The sequence below is a fragment of the Carcharodon carcharias genome, chromosome 25, assembly GCF_017639515.1.
Source record: "Carcharodon carcharias isolate sCarCar2 chromosome 25, sCarCar2.pri, whole genome shotgun sequence".
In the NCBI taxonomy this organism is placed as follows: domain Eukaryota; kingdom Metazoa; phylum Chordata; class Chondrichthyes; order Lamniformes; family Lamnidae; genus Carcharodon; species Carcharodon carcharias.
This window is the reverse complement of record NC_054491.1, coordinates 26776758-26802560: the sequence shown is the minus strand read 5'-3', so window position 1 is coordinate 26802560 and position 25803 is coordinate 26776758. Positions and strand designations below refer to the sequence as shown.

The following is a 25803-nucleotide window of genomic DNA, read 5'->3' as shown; positions in this document are numbered from 1 at the left end:
TTCAGTTAGCTCATGGCAGATGATCTACCTCGACCACTTTCCCACACCATCTCCATATCCCTTGATGTCATTAGTATCTGGAAACCTATCAGTTTTTGTTTTGAACATGCTCATTGTTTGAGCTTCCACAGCCCTCTGGGGTAGAGAATTCCGAAGATTCACCACCCTCTGAGTGAAGAAATTCTTCCTTACCTCAGCCCTAAGTGGCTTGCCCCTTATTCTGAGACTGTGTCCTCTGGTTCTAGACTCACTAGCAAGGGGAAACATCCTATCTACATCTATTGTTTCATTCCTTGTAAGAATTTTGTAAGTTTCAATGAGATCATCTCTCATTCTTTAAAACTCTAGGGAATACAGGCCCAGTTTCATCAATCTTTGCTCAAAAGACAATCCTGTCATCCTAGAGAGTCTGGTGAACAGCTGCACTCCATGACAAGTATATCCTTCCTTAGATAAGGAGACTAAAACTGTACATAAATACTCCAGGTACGGTCTCACCAAGGCCCTATACAATTGCAGTAAGACATCTTTACTCTGTATTCAAAACCCCTTGTGATGAAGGCCAACATACCATTTGCCTTCCTAATTCACAGAATCACACTGCAGAAGAAGCCCTTCGGCCCATCAAGTCTGCACCGACACGTGAGAAACACCTGACCTACCTACCTAATCCCATTTACCAGCACTTGGCCCATAGCCTTGAATGTTATGATGTGCCAAGTGCTCCTCCAGGCACTTTTTGAAGGATGTGAGGCAACCTGCCTCTTCCACCCTCCCAGGCAGTGCATTCCAGATCATCACCACCCTCTGGGTAAAAAAGTTTTTCCTCACATCCCCCACTAAACCTCCTGCTCCTCACCTTGAATTTGTGTCCTCTCGTGACTGACTCTTCAACTAAGGGGAACAGCTGCTCCCTATCCACCCTGTCCATGTCCCTCATAATCTTGTACACGTCGATCAGGTCGCCCCTCAGTCTTCTCTGCTCCAATGAAAACAACCCAAGTCTATCCAACCTCTCTTCATAACTTAAATAACTTAATTCACCAGCATCCTGGTGAATCTCCTCTGCAGCCCCTCCAGTGCAATCACATCCTTCCTATAATGTGTCGACCAGAACTGCACACAGTACTCCAGCTGTGGCCTCACCAAGGTTCTATACAACTCCAACTCTATTTTTGTAATCAATGCCTCGATTGATAAAGACAAGTGTTCCATATGCCTTTTTCACCACCCCACTCACATGCCCCTCTGCCTTCAGAGATTTATGGACACACATGCCAAGGTCCCTTTGTTCCTCAACTTCCTAGTGTCATACTGCTCATTGAATACTTCCTTGTCAAATTAATCCTTCCAAAGTGCATCGCCTCACACTTTTCAGGGTTAAATTCCATCTGCCGTTTATCTGCCTATTTGACTATCCCATCTATATCTTCCTGTAGCCCAAGACACTCAACCTCACTGTTAACCACCCGGCCAGTCTTTGTGTCATCTGCATAATTGCTTGCTGTACCTGCACGCTAGCTTTTAGTGACTCATGTACAAGGACACCAAGGTCCCTTTGGACACCCGCACTTCCCAACATCTCACCATTTAAGAAACATTCTGCCTTTTTTTCCCACCAAAGTGGATAACTTCACACTTATTCACATTATGCTCCAAAATAGCCTGTCCAAGTCACCTTGACGCCTCTTTGCAACCTCCTCACAACTTACATTCCCACCTAGTTTTTTGTCATAAAATTTGGAAATATTACTTTTGGCCCCACATCCAAAACATTTCTAAAGCTTGTGAACAGCTGCGGCCCCAGCACTGTTTCTTGCCATACCCCACTAGTAACAGCCTGCCATCCTGAGAGTGAGCAGTTTATTCCTACTTGCTATTTTCTGCCTGTTAACTAACTCTTAATCCATATCAGTATAGTACCCCCAATCCTATGGGCTCTACTTTTTGTTTGCTAACCTCCTGTAATGGGACCTTATCAAAAGCCATCTGAAAATCCAGATACACCACATCCATTGGTTCTCCCTTATCTGTAACATTCTCAAAAAAACTCCAAAAACATGATTTCTCTTTCATAAATCCATGTTGACTGTGCCCAATTATAGCACTATTTTCTAAGTGTCTAATTATCACTTCCTTTATAATAGATTCTAACATTTCCCTTACTACTGATGTTAAGCTAACAGGCTTGTAGTTCTCAGCTTTTTTTCTCCCTCCCTTCATAAATAGTGGGGTTACATTTGCTATTTCCAGTCCGCATGAACCTTTCCAGAATCTATACAATTTTGAAAGATAACCACCAATGCACCAATTATCTCTATCGCCGTTGCCTTCAATACTCTGGATGTAGCTCATCAGGTCCAGGGATTTATCAACCTTCAATCCAGTTAATTTTTCGAGCACTACCCCTTTATCAATAATTTCTTTCAGTTCCTTATTTTCACAAGTCCCTTGGTTCCCTAGCATTTCTGGGAGATTTTCTGTATCTCCTCCGTGATGACAGACACGAAGTAATTGCTTAGTTTTTCTGTCATTTCCCTGTTCTCCATTATAAATTCTCCTGTCTCTGCCTGTAATGGACCCACATTTGTCCTTGCTAATCTTTTCCTTTACACACATCTAAAGAAGCTTTGACAGTGCACCTTTGTTTCTCACTAGCTTGCATTCATATTCTCTCTTCCCTTTCTTTATCAGTTTTTTGGTCCTCTTCTGGATTCTAAATTTCTCCCAATCCTTGGGCCTACTTTTTTTCTGGCAAGCTTATAAGCCATTTCAAATGCAATTTTTAACTTCTTTTGTTAGCCACAGTTGATTCACCTTTCCTGTTGTGTTTTTCAGTCTTAGAGGAATGTATATTTGTTGTAAACCATGTAACATTTCTTTAAGTACTAGCTATTGCCTGTCTACCGTCAAATTTTTTAAGTGTATTTTTCCAGTCCAGCATAGCCAACTTTCCCCTCGTACCTTGTTTCCTTTATTCAGATTGAAGACCCTAGTTTCAGAATGAACTATCACTTTCAAACTTAATGTAAAATTCTATCATGTTATGGTCATTATTTCCTAAAGGCTTCTTTATGGCAAGGTTATTAATTAGCTCTTTCTCATGACACAATTAGTCTAAAATAGCCCAATTCCACCTCCTTTTCCTAAATCCTTTCCTTATCCTTCCTAAATGACGAATATCTTTGAATATTCAGTTCCTAATCTCGGTCACCCTGTAACTACCTTCTGTAATGGTAATTAAATCATACCCGCCTACATCTTTTTGTGCCTTCATATCATCTCCCTTATTGTGAATGCTGTGTGCATTCAGATAGAGTGCCCTTAACTTTGTCTTTTTAACATTATTCCACAATCTGATCCCTATTGATGCTTGCCTTCACTTCATCTGTCTTATAATTTTTTGTACTGCTCTTCTACTTTCTGCTACCAGTTTTGTGTTTCTCCAACCTGAGCTCCCCATCAGCTTCCCACCACCAGTCCCCATCCCCCTCCCCAACAACACTAGCAAATCTTCCTGCAAGGATGTTAGTCCCGGTTCTACTACATTGCAACCTGTCCATCTTGTACAGGTCCCACCTGCCCCAGAATTGGTCACAATCCTCAGAAATCTGATGCCTTCTTCTCTCCTACACCAGTTCTTCAACCATGTGTTCAATCACTCAATCCTCCTGTCCCTATGTTCATAAGCACATGGCACTGGGAATAAGCCTGAGATTATTGCTTTTGAGGACCTGCCTTTTAATTTCTTTCCTAACTCCCTAAAATCTGCTTTCATGACCTCATCCCTCTTTTTACATTAGTAACAATGTGGACCACAACTTCTTACCATTCATCCTCCCCCAGAAGGATGTCCTGCATCCCTCTGTGACATACTTGACCCCGGAACCAGGGAGGTAATATACCATCCTGGAGTCATGTCTATGACCACAGAAACATCTGTCTGTTCTCCTAACTATCGAATCCTCTTTATCACTATTGCCTTTCCACTCTTCTTTCTCCCCTCCCCTGCAGCTGAACCACCCGTGGTGCCACGGACTTGGCTTTTGCTGCACTCCCCTGAGGAACTATTGCCCTCATCAGTATCCGAAATGAAAAACCTGTTAGTGAGCGAGATCGACTTCTGCACTACCTGCCTGGCTCTCTTACTGCCTGGCAGTCACTGACTCCTTCTCTACTTGCATGCTCCTAACCTGCAGTGTAACCAACCCCCTAAGCATGCTATCCACGTAGCTCTCTGCCTCCCTGATGCATCATCGTGCCTCTAGCCACTGTTCGAATTCCGAGCTCAAGCTTCTGCAGCTGGTGACACTCCCTGCTGATGTTTTTTTTGGGGCACATGGTGTGTCCATGACTTCCCACACTTCACAGATTGCACATTCCACTCAGTCAAGCTTCCATAAAACCATAGAAAGTTGTGGCACGGAAAGAAGCCATTCAACCATCATGTCTGCCCATTCTAATCATTCTGTATGCCTTCTTTCCCACCTTATCCACTTGTCCTGCCACCTTCAGGGACCTGTGGACATGCACACCAAGGTCTGTCACTCCCTCTACCTATTCCAATATCCTCCCATTTACTGTGTATTCCCTAGCTTTGTTTGCCCTCCCCAAATGCATAACCTCACACTTCTCTGGACTGAATTCCATCTGCCACTTTTCCACCCATTCAACCAAACCATTGGTATAATTTTGGAGATAACAGCTATCCTTTTCACTATCAACTACTTGACCAATTATTGTGCCTGCTTTGCCATACCTTAACTTGTACAAGCTACTTATAAGTAGAATAACTTACCAGTTTCTCACGAATCAGCTTCTTCCTCTGTGCTGAGGTGAGAACCAAAGGTAGAAAAAGAAAAGAGCACTTCCTTGCCCTCTTCGCGGAACTCCCTCACTCACCAAAGTCCCAGCTGCTCACTCCATGCAAGTTGCACTAGGAAGAGCCCTGTTCTTATACTTACCGAGACTTGGATCATTCAGCTCTGCTTAATGGAAACGCACATATCGTGATTCCAATCAGGACAAGAAAACTGCTGCCTTCCAAAAGCAGTTACATAAGGTGTACTAAGGAGTTTCAGCAGTCTAGCTGAAATTATGGAGGAGTCTGCTTTTAGCATTTGTGGTATCGTTATGCTTGCCATTATCTTTGCCGTCTACTCTGGGGAGTGTGGTCACCTCCAGGAGACTGGGGAGTGTGGTCACCTCCAGGAGACTGCAGGCTCTATCTGGAGGAGTCCATGTTGCAGATTTGTTAATGCTACAAACGGAAGGGTTGCCTAGATCAAAACTGTTACAGAGGGAGGATTGGGAAATATCAAAGCCATGTCTGTAATAAACACTCAACGCACCCATCTTTAATGTTCTGCTTCCAGCCCAGGATGCTAGAGACTCAAGCTAAACTAAGCCAGTGTGGTCCCTATTGACAGCTCATTCACTGGGAGCAGCGCCATCTGAAGCTTTGATAGATATCTTCTAGGGATAAAAATTTGAGAAAACATGTTTTATGCACCAAGTTTATGAACTGTCTTCACATGCTGTGATTGGCTTCTTTTTCACCTGGAATCTAGGTCATTCCTAGATTCACCTCCAAGGAATCTAGAGGTTCCTAGATTCAGAGAGCAGCCAGCTAGGTGCGTACTGCAGTCCCTCTAGAGAAATTAAATGACTCCCTTCCATCCATTTGACTCATAAAATTTAAATTTCCTAACCCCATCAGTAGCACATTCACCTCTGAATCACTGAATCCATCTCCAGACCTTGAACACAAAAATCGAGGCTGAAACTCCAAGGGAGCAATACAAAGAACAAAGAAAAGTACAGCACACGAACAGGCCCTTCGGCCCTCCAAGCCTGCACCGATTATATTGCCTGTCAAACTAAAACATTTTGCACTTCCAGGGTCTGTATCCCTCCATTCCCATCCTATTCATGTATTTGTCAAGCTGCCTCTTAAACACCACTATCGTACCTACTTCCACCACCTCTTCTGGCAGCGGATTCCAGGCATTCACTACCTCTGCGTAAAAAACTTGCCCCACACATCTCCTCTAAAGTTTTCTCCTCTCACCTTAAATCTATGTCCCCTAGTAATTGACTCTTCCACCCTGGGAAAAAGCTTCTGACTATCTACTCTGTCCATGCCACTCATAATTTTGTAAACTTCTATCAAGTCGCCCCTCAATCTCTAGTGAGAACAATCCGAGTTTCTCCAACCTCTCCTCATAGCTAATAACCTCCAGACCAGGCAGCATCCTGGTCAACCTCTGCACCCTCTCCAATCCCTCCATGTCCTTCTGGTAATGTGGTGACCAGAATTGCACGCAATATTCTAAGTGTGGCTTAACCAAGGTTCTATACAGCTGCAGCATGACTTCCTAGCTTTTATACTCAATACCCCTGCCGATGTAGGCAAGCATGCCATATGCCTTCCTGACTACCTTATCCACCTGTATTGCCACTTTCAGTGACCTGTGGACCTGTACACCCAGATCCCTCTGCCCTTCGATGCACTTAAGGGTTCTGCCATTTACTGTATAATTCCTACCTGTATTAGACCTTCCAAAATACATTACCTCGCATTAGTCCGGATTAAAGTCAATCTGCCATTTCTCCGCCCAAGTCTCCAACCGATCTATATCCCATTGTATGCACTGTCAGAGGTGCTGTCTTTTGGATCAGATGTTTAACCAAGGCCCCATTTGCCTGCTTATGTGGATATAAAAGATCGATGGCACTATTTGGAATAAGAGTAGGGGAGTTCTCTCTGGTATCCTGCCCAATATTTACCTCAGTCAACATCACAAAAAAAATCTGATCATTATCACATTGCTGTCATCCCCAAAGTTCAAGAGAGTCGGGGGGCAGAGGTGAGTATGGTGACCATTACCAAAGAGAAGGTGCTAGGAAAACTGAAAGATCTGAAGGTAGATAAATCACCTGAACCAGATGGATTACACCCAGAGTTCTGAAGGAGATAGCTGAAGAGATAGTGTAGGCGTTAGTGGTGATCTTTCAGGAATCACTTGAGTCAGGGAGGGTTCCAGAAGATTGGAAAATCGCTAATGTAACTCTTCTGTTTAAGAAGGGAGTGAGGCAAAAGACAGGAAATTACAGGCCGATTAGCCTGACCTCGATCGCTGGTAAGATTTCAGAATACTTGGAAGTGCATGGTAAAATAGGACAAAGTCAGCATGGTTTCATCAAGGGGAGGCCATGCCTGACAAATCTGTTAGAATTCTTTGAGGAGGTAACGAGTAGGTTAGACAAAGGAGAGCCAATGGATGTTATCTACTTGGACTTCCAGAAGGCCTTTGACAAGGTGCCACACAGGAGGCTGCTCAGGAAGATAAGAGCCCATGGTGTTAGAGACAAGGTACTAGCATGGATAGAAGATTGGGTGGCTGGCAGGAAGCAGAGAGTGGGGATAAGGGGGTCCTTCTCAGGATGGCGGCCGGTGACTAGTGGAGTTCCGCAGGGGTCAGTGTTGGGACCACAACTTTTCACTTTATACATTAATGATCTAGATGAAGGAACTGAGGACATCCTGGCTAAGTTTGCAGATGATACAAAGATAGGTGGAGGGACAGGTAGTATTGAGGAGGTGGGGAGACTGCAGAAGGATTTGGACAGGTTAGGAGAATAGGCAAAGAAGTGGCAGATGGAATACAACATGGGGAAGTGTGAGGTCATGCACTTTGGTAGGAAGAATAGAGGCATAGACTATTTTCTAAATGGCGAGAGAATTCAGAAATCCGGAGTGCAAAGGGACTTGGGAGTCCTAGTCCAGGATTCTCTTAAGGTTAACTTACAGGTTGAGTTGGTAGTTGGGAAGGCAAATGCAATGTTAGCATTTATTTCGAGAGGACTAGAATATAAAAGCAGGATGTGCTGCTGAGGCTTTATAAGGCTCTGGTCAGACCACATTTAGAATATTGTGAGGAATTTTGGGCCCCGTATCTCAGGAAGGATGTTCTGGCCCTGGAGAGGGTCCAGAGGAGGTTCATGAGAACGATCCCAGGAATGAAAGGCTTAACTTATGAGGAACGTTTGAGGTCTCTGGGTCTATACTCGATGGAGTTTAGAAGGATGAGGGGGGATCTGATTGAAACTTACAGAATACTGAAAGGCCTGGATAGAGTGGACGTGGGGAAGATATTTCCATTAGTAGGAGAGACTAGGACCCGAGGGCAAAGCTTCAGAGTAAAGGGAAGAGCTTTTAGAACAGAGATGAGGAGAAACTTCTTTAGATAGAGAGTGGTGAATCTATGGAATTCATTGCCACAGAAGGCTGTGGAGGCCAGGTCATTGAGTGTATTTAAGACCAAGATAGTTAGGTTCTTGATTGGTAAGGGGATCAAAGGTTACAGGAAGAATTGGGTAGAGAAACTTATCAGCCATGATTCAATGGCAGAGCAGACTCGATGGGCCAAGTGGCCTAATTTCTGCTCCTATGTCTTATGGTCTGTTTGTAGGCACTTGCGGTGTACAAATTGGCTGCTGCATTTCCTCCATTATGACAGTGACAACACTTCAAAAAGGCTGTGAAGCGATTTAAGATGCCCATTTGGTGGTTGTGAAAAGCGCTTAATAAATGCAAGTCCTTCTTTCTAAAACTGCCACGTAAAATAATTATAAAACAATCCAAAGATTCACCACCCTCAGAGAAGAAATTCCTCCTCATCTCAGTTTCAAATGGCCTACCCCGTATCCTGAGATGATGTCCCCTGGTTTTTAGACTTACCAGCCAGGGGAAACATTTACATCCACCCTGTCACACCATGTAAGAATTTTGTAAGTTTCAATGACATCACTCCTCATTCTTCAAAACTCTAGGAAATACAGATTCAATCTTCTTCAAGACAATCCTGCCATCCCAGGGATTAGCCTATTGAACCTTTGTTGTACTCCCTCTATGGAAAGTATACCCCTCCTTAGATAAGGGGACCAAAGCTTTACACAATACTCCAGCTAGACCTCACCAAGACTCCAGACAACACTATTTTATTCATTCATGGGATGTGGGTGTTGCTGGCAAAGCCAGCATTTATTGCCTATCCCTAATTGCCCTTGAGAAGGTGGTGGTGAGCTACCTTTTTGAATCGTTGCAGTCCATGTGGTGTAGGTGCACCCACAGTGTTGTTAGGAAGGGAGTTCCAGGACTTTGACTCAGTGACAGTGAAGGAATGGTGGGGAAATCAGGGTGATGAGTGGCTTAGAGGAGAACTTACAAGTGGTGGTATTCCCATCTGTCAGCCACCCTTGTCCTTCTAGGTGGTAGAGGTCGTGGGTTTGGAAGATGTTGTCTAAAGAGACTTGGTGTGTTCCTGCAGTGCATCTTGTAGATGGTACACACTGCTACCACCATGTGTTGGTGGAGGTAGTGAATGTTTGTGCGTGTGATATCAATCAAGCAGGCTGCTTTGTCCTGGATGGTGTTTAGCTTCTTGACTGTTGGAGCTGCACTCATCCAGTGGAGATTATTCCATTACACTCCTGACGTGTGCCTTGTAGATGATGGACAGGCTTTGGGAAATCAGGAGGTGAGCTACTTGCTGCAGGATTCCTAGCCTCTGACCTGCTCTTGTAGCCACAGTAGTTATATGATTTGTCCAGTTCAGTTTCTGGTCAATGGTAGCCCCCAGGACGTTGATAGTGGGGATTAAGTGATAATAATGCCATTGAACGTCAAGGGGTAATGGTTGGATTCTCTCTTGTTGGAGAAGATCATTGCCTGACACTGGTGTGATGCAAATGTTATTTGCCACTTTACTGCAAGCCTGGATATAGTCCAGGTCTTGCTGAATTTAGACATGGACTGCATTAGTATCCGAGGAGTCACGAATGGTGCTGAACGTTGTGCAATCTTCAGCGAACATCCCCAGTTCTGACCTTATGATGGAAGATAGGTCATTGATGAAGCAGCTGAAGATGGTTGGGCCTAGGACACTAACCTGAGCAACTCCTTCAGTGATGTCCTAGAACTGAGATGATTGACCTCCAACAACCACAACCATCCTCCTTTGTGCTAGGCATGACTCCAACCAGCGGAGAGTTTTCCCCCTGATTCCCATTGACTTCAGTTTTGCTAGGTCTCCTTGACGCCACACTCAGTCAAGTGTTGCCTTGATGTCAAGGGTAGTCACTCTTACCTCACCTCTGGAGTTCAGCTCTTTTGTCCATGTTTGAACCAAGGCTGTAATGAGGTCAGGAGCTGAGTAACCCTGGCGAAACCCATCAGAGTGTCAGTGAGCAAGTTATTGCTAAATAAGTGTGGCTTGATAGCACTGTTGATGACCATTTCAATCGCTACTTAAGATTGAGAGTAGACTGATGTGGTGGTAATTGGCTGGGTTGGATTTGTCTTTTGTTTTGTGTACAGGACATGCATTGCCAGGTAGATGCCAGTGCTGTAGCTATACTGGAACAGCTTGGCTAGGGGCGGGTTCTTGGGAACAAGTCTTCAGTACTATTGCCAGAACGTTATCAGGGCCCACAGCCTTTGCAGTGTCCAGTGCCTTCAGCCGTACCTTGATATCATGTGGAGTGAATCAAATTGGCCGAAGACTGGCGCTTGTCTTGCTGGGCATGTTTGGACATCTTTCCCCTGTATTCAAATCTCTTTGTGATGAAGGCCAATATACATTTGCCTTCCTAGTTGCTTGGTGCACCTGCATGCGAACTTTTAGTGACTCATCAACTACAACACCCAGGTCCCTTTGGACACCTGCACTTCTGAGCCCCCTTCCATTTAAGAAATATTCTGCCTTTCTGTTTTTTGCTACCGAAATTCATTAACTTCACACTTATTCACTTTCTATTCCGTCTGTCATGTTCTAACTGATTCACTTAGCCTGTCCAAGTCTTTTAAAATCTGCCTTGCATCCTCCTCACAACGTTCCCAGCCAGTTTGGTGTCATCAGCAAATTTGGAAATATTGCATTTGGCCTTCACATCCAAATCAATTATACGTACCATCCAGAAGCCCTGATGCAAGGTCTCTGTGGAAATTGCCTGGGAAATTGGAACAGCCGATGGGCAAATCCCTTCAACCCTGGAGTCCTCTGAAAAAGTCTCCAACTCTGAGTTAGAATCAGAGACTTCGGACAGTTCCGACTTAGCTGCATGGTTACCCAGGAAATGTTAGACAGAAAAACCCAAGTCTAACTCCTAGGTAACTATACAACTGACACCTCTAACTGTCCTCTCGACCCCACCCCCCTCACTCCTCTCCCTGCCAGATCCTCTCTCCTCCCTCACCCACCTGTCACCCTACCTACTTACACATCTACACATTCATCCATTCACTCACTGATTTACTCATTCACTAACACACTGAAAAGTTGTTTAAATGTCCCAAGCTTTTAAATGTTAGTTAACACTTAGAATTAAAGGGGTCATGGCTTGTCACTGAGAAGAGTCATGACGCATAAAAGTAGGAGTGGAGTGGCAATCCGACGGTGATTGCCACTCATCAGAAGATTCAGGCCAGTATCTTTGGCAACTCTGACAATTATTCCTAATAATAACTGTCACTAAACTGACAGATTACAAGAACTAATAAGTTTCTCCTCTTAATTTTAGTTTCCCTTCTAGTAATCATATTTATTTGTTTGAAAACTGATGCAAAGCACTTGTTTAATAGATTTACACAAGATAGAGCAAATGGGATGGGGGAAACATATTAGCATGGATAACGGTTTGGTTAGCTTAACAGGAATCAGAGTAGGGATAAATGGATCATTTTTGGGTTGGCAAGCTTTAACTAGTGGAATGCCACAGGGATGAGTGTGGGGGCCTCAACTATTTGCAATCTACACCAGTGATCTGGATGAAGGGACTGAATGCATGGTAGCTAAATTTGCTGATGACATCAAGATAGGTAGGAAAGTAAGTTGTGAAAAGGAGGTAGAGAGTCTGCAAAGGGATATAGACAGACTAGTCTTTCTGAGAGAACAGTGAAGGCTGGGTCACTGAGTTTATTCAAGGCAAAAGTAGACAGATTTTTGATAGACAAGGGAGTCAGGGGTTATGAGGTGCAAATATAAGAGTGGAGTTGAGACCACAACCATCATCCATGATCAATGGTGAACCTGGCTCGAAGGGCCATATGGTCTATTTCTGCTCCTCAGTCCTATGCTCTGATTTTCTTTGTTCCTATCTGCCGTTATCTTGCTGTCTATTACAGTATTATTTACATCAGACTTTAATTCCCCATATCTCCCTTTGCCACTCTTAATATATTTATAAAAACTTTTACTATATTTATTCTTGTACTAAACTGATCACCTCCCACTGTTTTTTGCAGGTTCAGCTATAAACAACTCAACCCAGTTTAATGTGTTCATCTTACATCTCATTCCGTCAAAGTCAAGCTTAAGTTTAAAACCTTGTTTAGTGTGTGATTCTCCTGCTCAAATTTAATTCCAAATCTGTCATGTTTTTACCGCTTTTGCAAGATGCTCCCTTACTGACATTAAGCAGGTATCAATTAGATGCGCGCTGGGCTTGGTGCTTTCATTTTTTAATTCTCTTTTCCCACATCAAAACATATGGAAAAGTTGATAAAATGTGCAATGTGTTATGATCCTGGACCAGACCACCCGTCCCCCAATTTTTTGGTAAGATCTAGTTAGGGACCAATAACATTTTGTTTAAAGTAGAGAAGGTTTGAGATTCAACATACCTGCTGAGAGAATAAAGCCGCAAGATTCCATGGGTCTTGAATGAACAAAAATAAACTTTACTATACAAGGTCAGAAAGATGAAACAATTTACAATATCTATTTAATACTCTTAACGTTCAGGCCTAACATGACGTATATGTGAATTAACAGGCAAGCTGGTCGAACACACCATACTGCACACTAAATGGCAAATGCAACCAAGGCAGAGTCCTTTGGTTTCTCAACAACCTACCCAGGCGTCAATAAACAATAAATTCAACCAATCCTGTTGAAACTTTGTCCCTCTCGTATGGGGTTTCAAGCTTCACCTTCGAACATTAACCTGGGAATTCCCTCCAAAACTCACTACAACTCGGACAGCCTACAAGACAGCCCACTTTGCAGGTTTCAGCATAGTCTCCGAAGGTTCTGTTCCCCTGGGTTCCCGATTCTACACTCAAGCACCAACTCACAAGCACAACTTCAGTTCTTTGGCCGCACCGAGTAGCACACTATTGCTGCGAAGGGATACCTTCGCCCCAGCAGCATGGAGTCACCAACTTTCTGCTGGCTTCTTAAATCATCAGGGCTTCTTAAATCTTCAGAGCTTCTCCTGAGCCCTCTTCAATTGCCAGGGCTTCTCCTGAGTCCTCACCACTTATCTGCCAACTGCATTGCTTGCTCTGCTCCTCTCTTTTTCTATCTTAACTTAACTGGGACCTTTCACTGCCCCCTGTCTCTGAACTCCTGCCTGAGACTCCTATTTTGGGATTCCTCCCTGTCCCCTGCCTGGGTCACTTGTCTCCAATGATGCTGCACTCCCAGTCACAAGACACGGGTTTTTGTACCGTTTCCTCTTTCTGCGCAGGCACACTTGGCCCATCCTCCGCCTAAAGAACTTAAAACACTGAATTGCACATGCACAGCCCACTCCCAATCCACGCCTGCGCAGATAAACTCCGAGTCCTGTCGGGACTCCCAAACTCTGCTCTCAACAAGAAGGTAAGTTGGCTTTTGTAGCAGATGCTATTTTAACTCACCTATTAGGCTATAAGATCTTGAATAGAATTTTTAAATTGTAACTTGTAGCTACAATACATATGTCTGTCAGCCATGGTAAGTAATGATGGTAATTCAGAACAAACCCATGTAGAACTGCTGTATACCCAGATTCTTGTACTTGGGTAACCTGCATCTCTCATTAATTTCTAAGTACATCAAGCCCAGGAAAATAAAGTCTTTAATAAGAATTAACAGCTTCAATCTTTTTTATGGTGCAGAACATTCCCAAATCTTTAGAATCTGCACTTTCTTATTTGCTTTGTATTGAGTAGAATTGCACTGTAATTGGCTGAAGTAATGTATCCTGACTTTTGCAGCTACTGTTTGTAAACTGCACAAAGGAACAATTCATTGTAAAATACTGATGTCAAACAGCATGTCATCATCTTCTGACATTTAACCTTAGGAATGTGACTCAATTTTTCTCAGTCTTTGAAAGTAAATTTATGTTAAGTGTATGTTGGTAGAATCTCTGCTTTCTTAGTGAAAAGCTGCTTTATTAAACCTTTGATAGCTGTTAATACGCTTGGGCTTGTATTCTTGTGAAAGGAAGAAAAAGATTTCAAATAATTGAGGGACTATGAGGCCTCGATGCAAAAAATATGTGGCAAGTAATTAATGACTAGTGTTGTTTAAGCAAAACTAACCAGGACTTTAATTTTGTGCAAACTGGAGGTTGAGCTCTACCAGAAACCAGGCTATGTGGGCAGGGACATGGAAAATGTTGGCACAGAAGGAAACCATTTTTCTTTGAACCCTGCTGCTGCTAACTACTCAGGGTCTATCTATTGTAATTGCATTTCCCTGCTCTTTCCAATATCCCTTTGTTGGAAATATACATATTCAAATAACTTCTTAAAATGTAATAATAGAAAATATGGAAATACTTATCAGGTCAGGCAGCTTCTGTGGAGAAAGAAAGTTAATGTTAAGGTCAATGATCTTTTATCAGAAATGGGAAAAGTTAGAGATATAACATGTTTTACAGAGGGGATAAATGAAAAAGGGGGCAGATCCATGACGGTGGAGGAGAGATTAGATAACAAAAGGGATGCTGGTACAAATAAAAGAAAATGGTAATGGAACAAATAAAAATAACAGAAGATGGGTCTAGAGGAGATGTAAATGGCAATAGCAGGAAAAATTACCAACCTCTGATGTTGGAAAAACTTAATGAAATTAAAGTTAAGTCTGGAAAGCTGTGAAGTGCATCATTGAAAAACTGGTGTATTGTTCCTTGAGCTTCAGTTGCATTTCATTGGAAAAACGTTGGAGGCTGAGAATTAAAATGACTGGTGACCAAATATTCCAGTTCTTGCATTCAGAACGAATGGAGACATGTACTGTAAAGGCAGTAGAGAGCATGAAATAGTAGGTTTTCTATTGTGGCATCATAGTCAGTATCCTTCTCCAGCAGCCTCAGCACCTTCCCCTCCCCCATCACCCTACCACAGTATTCTTTAGCATCTTGGCAAATCTCTTGGGTGATTGTCATTTTGGAATTAGGAACAGTCTGGAATTGCAGTTTTTCATCCTTAAATTTCCATCTCTGATCAATCTTCAATCGAGCGGACCTTATTTTGGTGGCCAGACATCGAGGACTCCATCTGAATCCACTTTAAATCAGGTACTCATGCTAGAGAAGGTGGTCTTCGTCAACTGTCCAGAGTCTAGAAGAGGACCTGGTGGTGTTGCCTACTCATTATGATCTTGCTTTATCCTCATATATGCTCTGAACAAAAAATATTCATATTAAGCCTGCTCCTGCCTGAAGATCGCTTACATTGTCATGGAGCTTAAACTTATCTAATCTACCAAGGAAGTCCAATATCCACAGGGATCATTTCTTGAGGAGAAGATATGGAGGAATTTGTCCTGCTTCCAAAGCACCTGTGTATCAATGAAAAATTGTTTACAATACCCAGCACTGGATTCTATCAATTGTATGATCCCAACAACCCTTATCACCTTTGCTTCTGTCTTTGATATCACATGTTTAGCTGGATCTTGATGTCAGAGCAATGTCATTTTATCTGTGGGAAAAATAGACCAGTTAAATCAGCTAGAAGTCTTTGAGATGCTGAAAGGAAATAGTAGTTGATCCAGGTGAATTGTTCATTATAATAAATGGTTCAATTATTAGGTCAAGTCAGAATTTATAAAATCAAGAATAAGAATAGTGGTTTGGCCGATCTTTCTCGTGAAATAATAAAATTGTGGTATAAGTTAGCAAAGACATTAAAACAAAATATAATTGGGTTCAGCATATAGTTGATCTCTTTCTAGAGAGAAAAGGATGAAGTCTGCAATGAACTGGTAGGCAGTAGGATTAATATCTGTGAAGGATGAGCTAACTGGGCTGAATGATATGTTCTGTTTTTGCCAAAGACTAATTTTGTCCTGCTCCCTGCCAAAAGAGAGCTTTTTATCAATTGCATCCTATTCCTAAAGCATGCATTAAACTAAGATACAGGTATAAGGCTAAAATAATGCTTGCCTCGTGTTTTCCTTGAACCTTATTCTGATCTATTAGTCCTCTTTAATACATCTGGATCCTCTGTCAAACAGGGCAGGCACTCACCCCACCAACAAGAAAACCTTGCACAATAACTTCTGTATTTTGTGCACACTGTCCTATGATTGTTGCCCTGCTCTCTGTGCAAATTTTAGAGTATAAAATATCAAATCTACTTCTGGTATTTTTTGTTTAGATATTAAGATTGATTCAATTCAACTCCGTGTGTTCATAGTGCTAGATATCTTTCTCTTGTTTCATATGGTTCGAATGATCCTTTAAATCACAGACACACAATTTTTCCATTCACACTGAATTAGCTTCAGAGAATGTGCTTTTAGAATCTTTATGCAGGTGCAAGTAGGATCATTGCACATTTGGGGATTTTGGTGTACAGCTAGCAGGCTGGGAAAGTGGCAATCAGCCAAGGGACAAAGTAAGTTTGATTAACAGAATTGGAAATTACTGCTTGCTGAGGTATCATTTCAGACTCTGATTATCTCCATTTTGAGTTGGAAAGAAAGCTCATATTGTACAAATGGTTCTAACTGGTATGGACTCTTTTAGTGAAGTGCTGCTGGAGTGAAAGTGAAGCCGGTCAGGTTCAGATCTCTAGAGATTCTCTCAGGTGCTGGAATGTTCCTTTCAAACAACAGCTCTCTGTCCAGCTTTGTATGAGCCTGATTCTCCCATGAACTGCTCATATTGCCTTATTCGTCGACAGGGATAGATTAGAATACTCCATGAACCATGTTTCATTCTCTCACTTGCTCTTTAAAACACACAGGGACTAATCTTCAATTTTGAGCTATTATCTGGACAGTTACAAATTTATTGTTACTAAAATGATATTCCTTTCATAAACCACAAATCAATTTGTTTCAGCTTTCTGCATTGACCCATTTAATCTTAATATTTCTCAGAGTTCCTCTGTCTTACTGTAGGTGTGAGAATACTATCTGAAACTATCTTGAAGCTGTTTGTGTGACTGCTAATATGGGCCTGTTTGGCTGACTCATTCTCACCAGTGAAGTGCTCTTGCACTGCTCACTCTAAGGCTGTTTGAAGTGCTTGTTCAACCATTTTGTGCTTTTTCTCTACATTCCTTAATAGCCACATTCTCAGCCCTTATGTGAAGAAGTTTTTGTTGGATTTGCTTCTAAGATATTTAGTTCAAATTCTAAGATTGTTTCCCTTGTCCTGCATTCCCTATTATAAGGAAGAGATATCCTAACTTATTCTAGCAACTCACTTTGTTAGCTTAAATGCCTTGATCCAATTTCCCTTTATCCTCAGTTCCAAGGAATAAAACCCATGTTTGTCCAGTCTCAATATAATGTGGGTCATTAAACACGGATATCAAGCTGAATAGTCCATGGGCTTTCTCCTAGATCAACATTTTCTTCCTAAAATGAATGCTAAAACTGATGCATATTTAAATTAAAGTCTGGTTTAGATTTGATAGAGGTATTCAAAATCATGAAGGGTCTGCACCAGATAGGGAGAAACTTCCAATTGGTGGAAGATTCAAAAACCAGAGTGCACAGATTTAAGGTTACTGGCAAAAAAAGAAATGGCGACATGAAAATCTTTTTCACATGGGCAGTTAGGATCTGGAATGCACAACTTGAGAGTGTGGCGAAGGCAGGTTCAATCGAGGCATTCAAAAGGGAATTAGATTATTATTTGAAAAAGGAATAAGGTGCAGGGCTTACAAGGAGAAGGCAAGGGAGTGCACTAAGTGAATTGCTTCTTCAGAGGCACAGACTGCATCCCAAGGTTGCCGGTTTTGAAACAGTCTACCTAAATCAGTTTTTTGCTTTTATATTCTTTACCTCATGTTGAAGCACAGCAACCCATTCATTTATAGATCACTTTTGTACCTGCGACTCACCCAATAAATTATCTACCTGAATTTTTAAACCCTTTTGCTCACATACACCACACTTGCATCTCCAAAGACTTGTCCTATACGTGTTCCCAATGTTAATAGCATTGGTAAATTGAATGTGAACCTAAACTTGGTATGTACAGCAAAATTAATTTGAAGGAAGATGATTGCTCTACCTTGGGTGAAGGATTGGCCTTTGCTGTTTTAAAATAGTGCTAACATTTGAGCTTGGTCCCACTGAGTTTGAACACTGGATGAAATGAACTGCTTTCCATTTATTTTCTAGATACCATGAACTGGTAACACAATATGGTGTTCTGGAACCATTGGCAGTGGTTGACCTTCGACCCCAGAGCCGTGTTAAGGTTGAAGTTCACTTTGAAGGTAAAGTTGAGGTCATGAATATTCGTCTCGATCAGACAGTGGCTGATCTGAAGAAGCAACTTCGAACTGTTGTACAGTTACCAGTCAATAACATGCGCCTGTACTACATTGATCAAGACATGGTAAAGGCTTTTGGGCCAGAAGAAATGAAATTCAGCACACGTGCTCTTCACTCGTTTAGTATTCGAGATGGAGATGAGATTCATGTAGAACCCAAAACAAAATAGTCTTGCGAATTTACTCTCAATCTTTGCACTTTTTACACAAGTATTTTGTTTGTTAATGAAAGTGTTGCTGGGTCACATGCGCTTTCACAACTGTAACTGTTAAGGGGTTAGTGATCCAATGCATAGGTACTGATTATTGCTGAAGCTGATTCACAAAAAAGATCAAAGTTCCTACCATTAATGAAGAAAGTTTCTATGAAAGACACAGAAACTATACAAGGGGACCCTGTAATAACAGACCCCAAGATTACCATCCCTTTGGTCAGTAGAGGCATGTGCTGTGATGTGATTATTGAAACCAGCACTGTGAAGGACCATAAAATACTGTGCAGTGTATAACATGAAGGATCACCATTGTGTGAGGTTACGGCCTGTATAACACTTTAACTATCAATCACAACTTTTGAGAACATGTCAGTATCATGCAATACAATTGGAATTTTAATGTTTGCTTATTGTAAACATACCTACAGATGTTAGAAAGATGGGTTAAGAAACAGAACAAAATTGTTCTTCCTCATAGTTAAATCAGATATGATCATGTCATCAATATATGAAATAGTTACCTAAAAGTTAAGCCACTTATTAGTTTCACTCAGATCAACCCCAATCTGTCATCAGAAATGTAGGAAAGCTGTTAATATCCTTCCTTCAAAGCAGATTTTTAGATAGATGGCTGCATTATTTATTTCAACAGATGTTCAAAATTTTCAAGAAAATTAGATATACACTTATAAAGGAAATATTTGCGGGCTATGGGTTAAGAGCAAGGGAGTGGAACTAATTGGCCAGCTCTTTCAAGAGTTGGCATGGGAACAATGGGTCCTCTTGTGCTGTATCATTTTATGACTTTAATATTGCAAAAATGTGAATGAAAATGATTTCTGAATCAATGGCAATTCATTTTAGCAGAATCCATTCCTTAGGACTTAACAGTATATGATTGAGCGTTTATTCAGAGTAGGCAGTCAATATTAAACTGCACAGTTAGCACCTTGGACATAATGCCACATAATGAATATATATAGACCCCCTGGCCACAGTGCTATACAAACTGCATATACACTACAACAATAGTTATAAGTTGTTAACGTGCAATATGTGGTTTCTGCATTGCATTCAGTGTGTTGACTGTGCAATATACACATAAAACATTTAATATGGGCAGTAATATATTGAATGATTCAAATTGTCTCATAAAGGGCAAGAGCAAGCCTCAAATGTTTTCTCACCACTGTTTTCAACCAGATGCTAAAAACTAGGGAAGCGCTCCAAGTTTCATTAGTCCATTTAATGTTGTATTTTGTTACTTGCAAAAGCGTTTAATGTATTGTTCATAAATATAATAATCATGTTGGTAACAGCCATTTTTAACTGTGGTGATTTTAATGACTGATGGTGTGAACCCAGGTTCTTATCATTTGATTGAGAGTGATTGTTGTGTAGATAATCACATCTCAGGATTCATTTTCTCCCATGGTTTATAATGCTGTCCTTGGCTTATTTGGAGAGATATGCTGCAATATACCCCTATCACTGTTCGTCAAATAATGGAATTTAATCTGCTGTCTGTTGTAATGGAAGGAACTGAAATGTGTTCTGGAGCAAAGCTCATGTGGAATCCTAAGCAAGCCTTAAGATTTAAAGGTACAGTGTTCCTCATTGCTTGTCCCTTATACAGATAGGCAGAATATGCCGAAAGAAAATGGCACCTAAGGTGGCTAATCAACATTTGACTGCAGTTTGCAAGAAATTTGACCCAAGTAGAATAATGTATTCCACATCCTCCTCCTCCTCCTCAAGGTAACATACCCTAAGAGGGTATTGGTGACCATGGACTTCAATTGGATTGGTTCATGATTATGCTTGCCAAAGTACTACAGTGGTTTGCTGTTGCCTTCTGCAGCATGGCTGACCAGTAAACTGTCCCGGGCTTTACAGCCTCCCATCAGATATAATGGAAGAATTTACAGGCTGATCTCTACCCGTTTGGCAATAGTATGAAAGCAGCATCGAGTCCTGAAGTGTTACTTGAACCCAGAGTTCCTGGCCCAGATGTAGGGATGCTACCCACCGCTACCCACAAAGACCTCCTCACCCTGTCCACATACCTACGCACATTGAACTAGGATTTATTTGTAACCCTGTTGATTGAACAATATTGAAATCAGGAACCTGGTTTATTTAGTTATGGCCTTGTCCCCAGAATGATATTCGAAATTAATTCATATGAAATATTTTGGGACTCAAGGTGACTTGGTCTGTAGACTCAGATTGCCTTCGTGCAAATTAAAATGTTGTGGATTTTTGTTCTGGTGCAATGATGTCACTGGATATGGGAGGGGGTATTTAAAAAAAACTCATGAGAAATGTACAGCAAGCAACTAATACTGAATTGGCAAAGATCAAGGCTGCATCCACCTATCTCCAATCAGTAGTTACAGTATTGGATCATAGCAGGGAGCTGACTCCCAGCCAGCCAGTTGTGCTGTTTCATCTGCTTGTATACTTCTGAGCAACCACTTTTAATGTATTGAAAGTGAGGGTCTGCACTTCCAAAGCATTTTTAAAACACTTAGCGTTCTGGAGATTTATACACCCATGAATACTTTTCCAGTTAGACTCTGTACAGAGTCCAGTAACATGAGACTGTCTCCCTCACATCCTTAATCCAGTCAGGACCACCTAGTTGCATGGTGTTACTACTGAGTGCAGCCTCTCACACCAGCTAGCCAGGTAAAATTCAGTTTACTTGTTGCTTGCAGAATGTTAAGGGAGCTGACCGGGCAAAAGATCAGCCAGCTTGTAAGCAGCTTCTGTTTTTTTTTTTCCTATCACTAGTAGCATGAGATGAAATGTAAATGTCAGAATTTGCAATTTCTTTTACTGTGTAAAATTTATGTTTTTTGCTTGTGGCCTCTCCTTCCTCATTGATGTTACTACTTTAAAATGGATGCCCTGATTCTGGAAGTAGTAATGACCATACCACATGTGCCCTTCCTCCTGTGCTGTAGCCACTCTATGATTCTATAGCACCTCTTCCGGATTTCCTTTATTGCTTTCACCATTGCTGTATTTCATCACTGGTCTCAGTATTTTATGTTGTCTGATGTCATTCTAGAACCTGCATGTTAATTGAGCTTAACTTATTCTGTACCGGAAACATTAATCTAAAGCTTTCCCTTAATGAATTATTGAGTCAGTCTCTCAACTATCTGCATGTAAATCAGTTTAATTTTAGTAAGGAAGTGAGCATAATGCAATCTTAATTATTGACTGAAAAATTATAGAAAATATTTTAAGTACTGTACAGTTTAATGAATTATCAATAAAAAGTTCAATTTCAATACCAAGGATTGCAAATGATCTTTTGATTGTTAGAATTATGGTTAAACAGACCAGAGCAGTTTCTCTTTCTTTAGACCCAGTGGGTTGTGTTTCTGTTGCTGAGGGCAAATATCTCTTCTGTTGCATTCCTCCAAACCATCAACCAAAATAAGCCTTAAGCTTTCAGAACCTGCTGTCTATGAAGCTATAAGTATTGTATTTATGTAAATCCATAGGTTAGCAAATGTAGCAAACAAATACTGGAACACATGTGAATGTCACTAATAATTCTGCTTAAATCACTTTTTGATGCTGGAGGTTTTGGTTCCTGTGTAAGAAACACAAGCCAATTAACGTCACACATTGGGATCTCTGCTTTGAATGGGTTCCAAGACAATGAGAATCTTTACGAGGGTGGGGGGAAGGGAGGGAATGGCGAACTACACTCTGGTTATATTCTACTACAAATTCTGTCCATGTTTCAAGGAGAGACAGAAGGAATAAGCTGCAAAACTCAGTGCCTTGTGCAAGTTGGCTAAAAATGGAGATAACATTTATTAAAAGAAAGACATCATACTCCCTCCAGTTTTATATAACCACACTCCTCGCTTCCTCTCAAAGATTGCCAGTTAATAAGGTTTTTTGGGCCTCATAGCCACTGCAGGACTGGGAATATGATGCAGCCTCCAAAGATTTCTTCACGATTTTTCAGCCAAGTGGCTTGCATACCAAAACCCAGTTCTGGTTTCCTATAACAGGCACCTCCACACTGGTGAGCTCCGTTCTAATAGCTAACTCTCCATGACCTTGAAACATAGCTCCAAAAAGGATGTTTTGGGGTAAGAAGCAATATCAAAATCTTGTAACTTTTCATGAGGTATTGACTAATATTCTTCCCCTCCACCACCTCCCCCCCACCTACCGCCCGCCCCCCCAACAACAACCCCAGTCAAAGCAGAGAAACATTCTTGTAAATGGTCAATTAGTCAAAATTTAAGGTACACAAAAAAAACTTCAGCAATTGTGGCTTACCATAGTAGAGGTAGAGATTTGTTTTAAATTCCTTCATGGAATGTGGGCTTTACCGCCTGGGCCAATATTTATTGCCCACCCCCAGCTGCCTTTGAGAAGGCGGTGAACTGCTGCCTTGAACCGCTGCAGCCCTGTGGTGTAGGTACGCCCACAGTGCGGTTAGGAAGGGAGTTACAGGATTTTGACCCAGTGACACTGAAGGAACGGCCAATATATTTCCAAGTCAGGATGATGAGTGACTTAGAGGGGAACTTCCAGGTGGTGGTGTTCCCACCTATCTGCTGCCCTTGTCCTTTTAGATGGTAGTGGCTGTGGGTTTGGACGGTGCTGTCTAAGATGCCTTGGTGAATTTCTGCAATGCATCTTGTAGATGGTACACACTGCTGCTACTGTGCACCGATGGTGGAGGGAGTGAACGTTTGTAGATGTGGTGCCAATCAAGGGAACTGCTTTCTCCTGGATGGTGTCCGGCTTCTTCAGTGTTGTAGGAGCTGCACTCAACCAGGCAAGTAGAGGGTTCATACTAGTGGGAAGTAAAAAAGCTACAGGCTTATAAGAATAAGAAAGTCCCTAATAAATCCAGAAGGAATTCAGGACAGATGCTTTACCAAAACAGTGGTAATGTGGAACTCATTACCACAGGGAGTAGTTCAGGTGAATAATGGATGCATTTAAGGCGAAGCTGGATAAATGTATGAAGGAGAAAGGAATAGAAGGTTATGCCACTATGGTGAGAAGAAATGGAGTGGGAGAAAGTTGTGGAGCTTAAACACTGGCACAAAACTGTTGGGCAAAATAGCTTATCTCTATGTGGACTCAAGTCAGATCTAGGTCAAATCTAGCAACCCTTGAAGAATGTCAATGAGTCTGATTTTTTTGGGCAGACTTGCACTCTTCATTACTAGCCTACAAATTATCAGATGTCATTAATTTTCACAATTTGCCGTGGTGGAATTTGAACTCGGGCTTGCTGGGTTGCTAGTGTTGGACCAATACTCGGCCATGTAAGATTTGAGGTTTTTTTATTCATTCATGGGATGTGGACTTCACTGGCTGGGCCAGTATTTATTGGCCATCCCTAGTTGCCCTTATGAAGGTGGTGGTGAGCTGCCTTCTTGAACTGCTGCAGTCCATGTGGTGTAGGTACACCCACAGTGCTGTTATGGAGGGGGTTCCAGGATTTTGACCCAGCAATAGTGAAGGAACGGTGATATATTTCCAAGTCAGGATGGTAACTGACTTGGAGGGGAACTTCCAGGTGGTGGTGTTCCCATCTATCTGCTGCCCTTGTCCTTCTAGAAGATAGTGGTCATGGGGTTTGGAAGATGCTGTCAAAGGAACCTTGTTGAATTCCTGCAGTGCACCTTGTAGATGGTGTACACTGCTGCTACTGTGCGATGGTGGTGGAGGGAGTGAATGTTTGTAGATGTGGTGCCAATCAAGCGGACTGCTTTGTCCTGGATGGTGTCAAACTTCTTGAGTGTTGTTGGAGCTGCACTCATCCAGATAAGTGGGGAGTATTCCATCACACTCCTGACTTGTGCCTTGTAGATGGTGGACAGGCTTTGGGGAGTCAGGAGGTGAGTTACTCATCACATGGTTCCTAGCCTCTGACCTGCTCTTGATGCCACAGTATTTCTATGGCTAGTCCAGTTCAGTTTCTGGTCAATGGTAACCCCCAGGATGTTGATAGTGGGGGATTCAGCGATGGTAATGCCATTGAAATTCAAGGGGTGATGGTTGGATTCTCTCTTGGAGAAGGTCATTGCCTGACACTTGTGTGGTGCAAATGTTTCTTGCCACTTGTCAGTCCAAGCCTGCATATTGTCCAGGCCTTGCTGCATTTGGACATGGACTGCTTCAGTATCTGAGGAGTTGTGAATGGTGCCGAACATTGTGCAATCATTAGCAAACATCCCCACTTCTGATCTTATGATGGAAGATAGGTCATTGATGAAGCAGCTGAAATGGTTGGGCCAAGGACACTAACCTGATGGACTCCTGCAGATGTCCTGGAACTGAGATGATTGACTTCCAACAACCACAACCATCTTCCTTTGTGCTAGGTATGACTCCAACCAGTGGAGAGTTTTCCCCAATTCCCATTGACTCCAGCTTTGTTAGGGCTCCCTGATGCCACACTCTGTCAAATGTGACCTTGATGTCAAGGGCAGTCACTCTCACCTCACCTCGGAAGTTCAGCTCTTTTGTTCCTGTGTGAACCAAAGCTGTAAGGAGGTCAGAAGCTGAGTGGCCCTGACGGATCCCAAACTGGGCATCAGTGAGCAGGTTATTGCTGAGCAAGTGTTGCGTGATAGCACTGTTAATAAACATTTCCGTTACCCTACTGATGATGGAGAGTAGACTAATGGGGCGCGAATAGGCCAGGTTGCATTTGTCCTGCTTTTTGTGGATAGGACATACCTGGGAAAATTTCCCCATTATCGGTTGAGGCCAATGTTGTAACTATACTGCAACAGCTTGGCTCGGGTCTTGGCAAGTCCTGGAGCACAAGTCTGCAGTACTATTGCCGGAATGTTGTCAGGACCCATAGCCTTTGCAGTATCCAGTGCCTTCAGCTGTTTCTTGATATCATGTGGAGTGAATTGAATTGGCTGAAGACTGGCATCTGTGATGATGGGGATCTCCAGAGGAGGCCAAGATGGATCATCCACTTGGCACTTCTGGCTGAAGATTGTT

General features: G+C 42.1%; 2 protein-coding genes across 3 annotated transcripts in view; both read left to right on the top strand.

Moving 5' to 3' along the window:
* Positions 1-22091, top strand: part of tbcelb (tubulin folding cofactor E-like b) — a 57240-nt gene extending 35149 nt beyond the window's left edge. The window contains exon 9 of one of the 2 annotated variants that reach the window (XR_005941370.1): positions 18420-18533. Coding sequence is in view for 1 of the 2 variants with exons in the window: in XM_041174190.1 (XP_041030124.1) it covers positions 18420-18744 (325 nt within the window). In the remaining variant the exon portion in view is untranslated. Of the gene's footprint in view, positions 1-18419 lie in introns of both variants that reach the window. The other variant, XM_041174190.1, reaches the window with a different exon arrangement.
* A 1673-nt stretch (positions 22092-23764) lies between these two features.
* Positions 23765-25803, top strand: part of tecta (tectorin alpha) — a 112203-nt gene continuing 110164 nt past the window's right edge. Inside the window, exon 1 of the mRNA XM_041174284.1 lies at positions 23765-23833. Coding sequence (XP_041030218.1) covers positions 23765-23833 — 69 coding nt within the window. The remainder of the gene's footprint in view (positions 23834-25803) is intronic.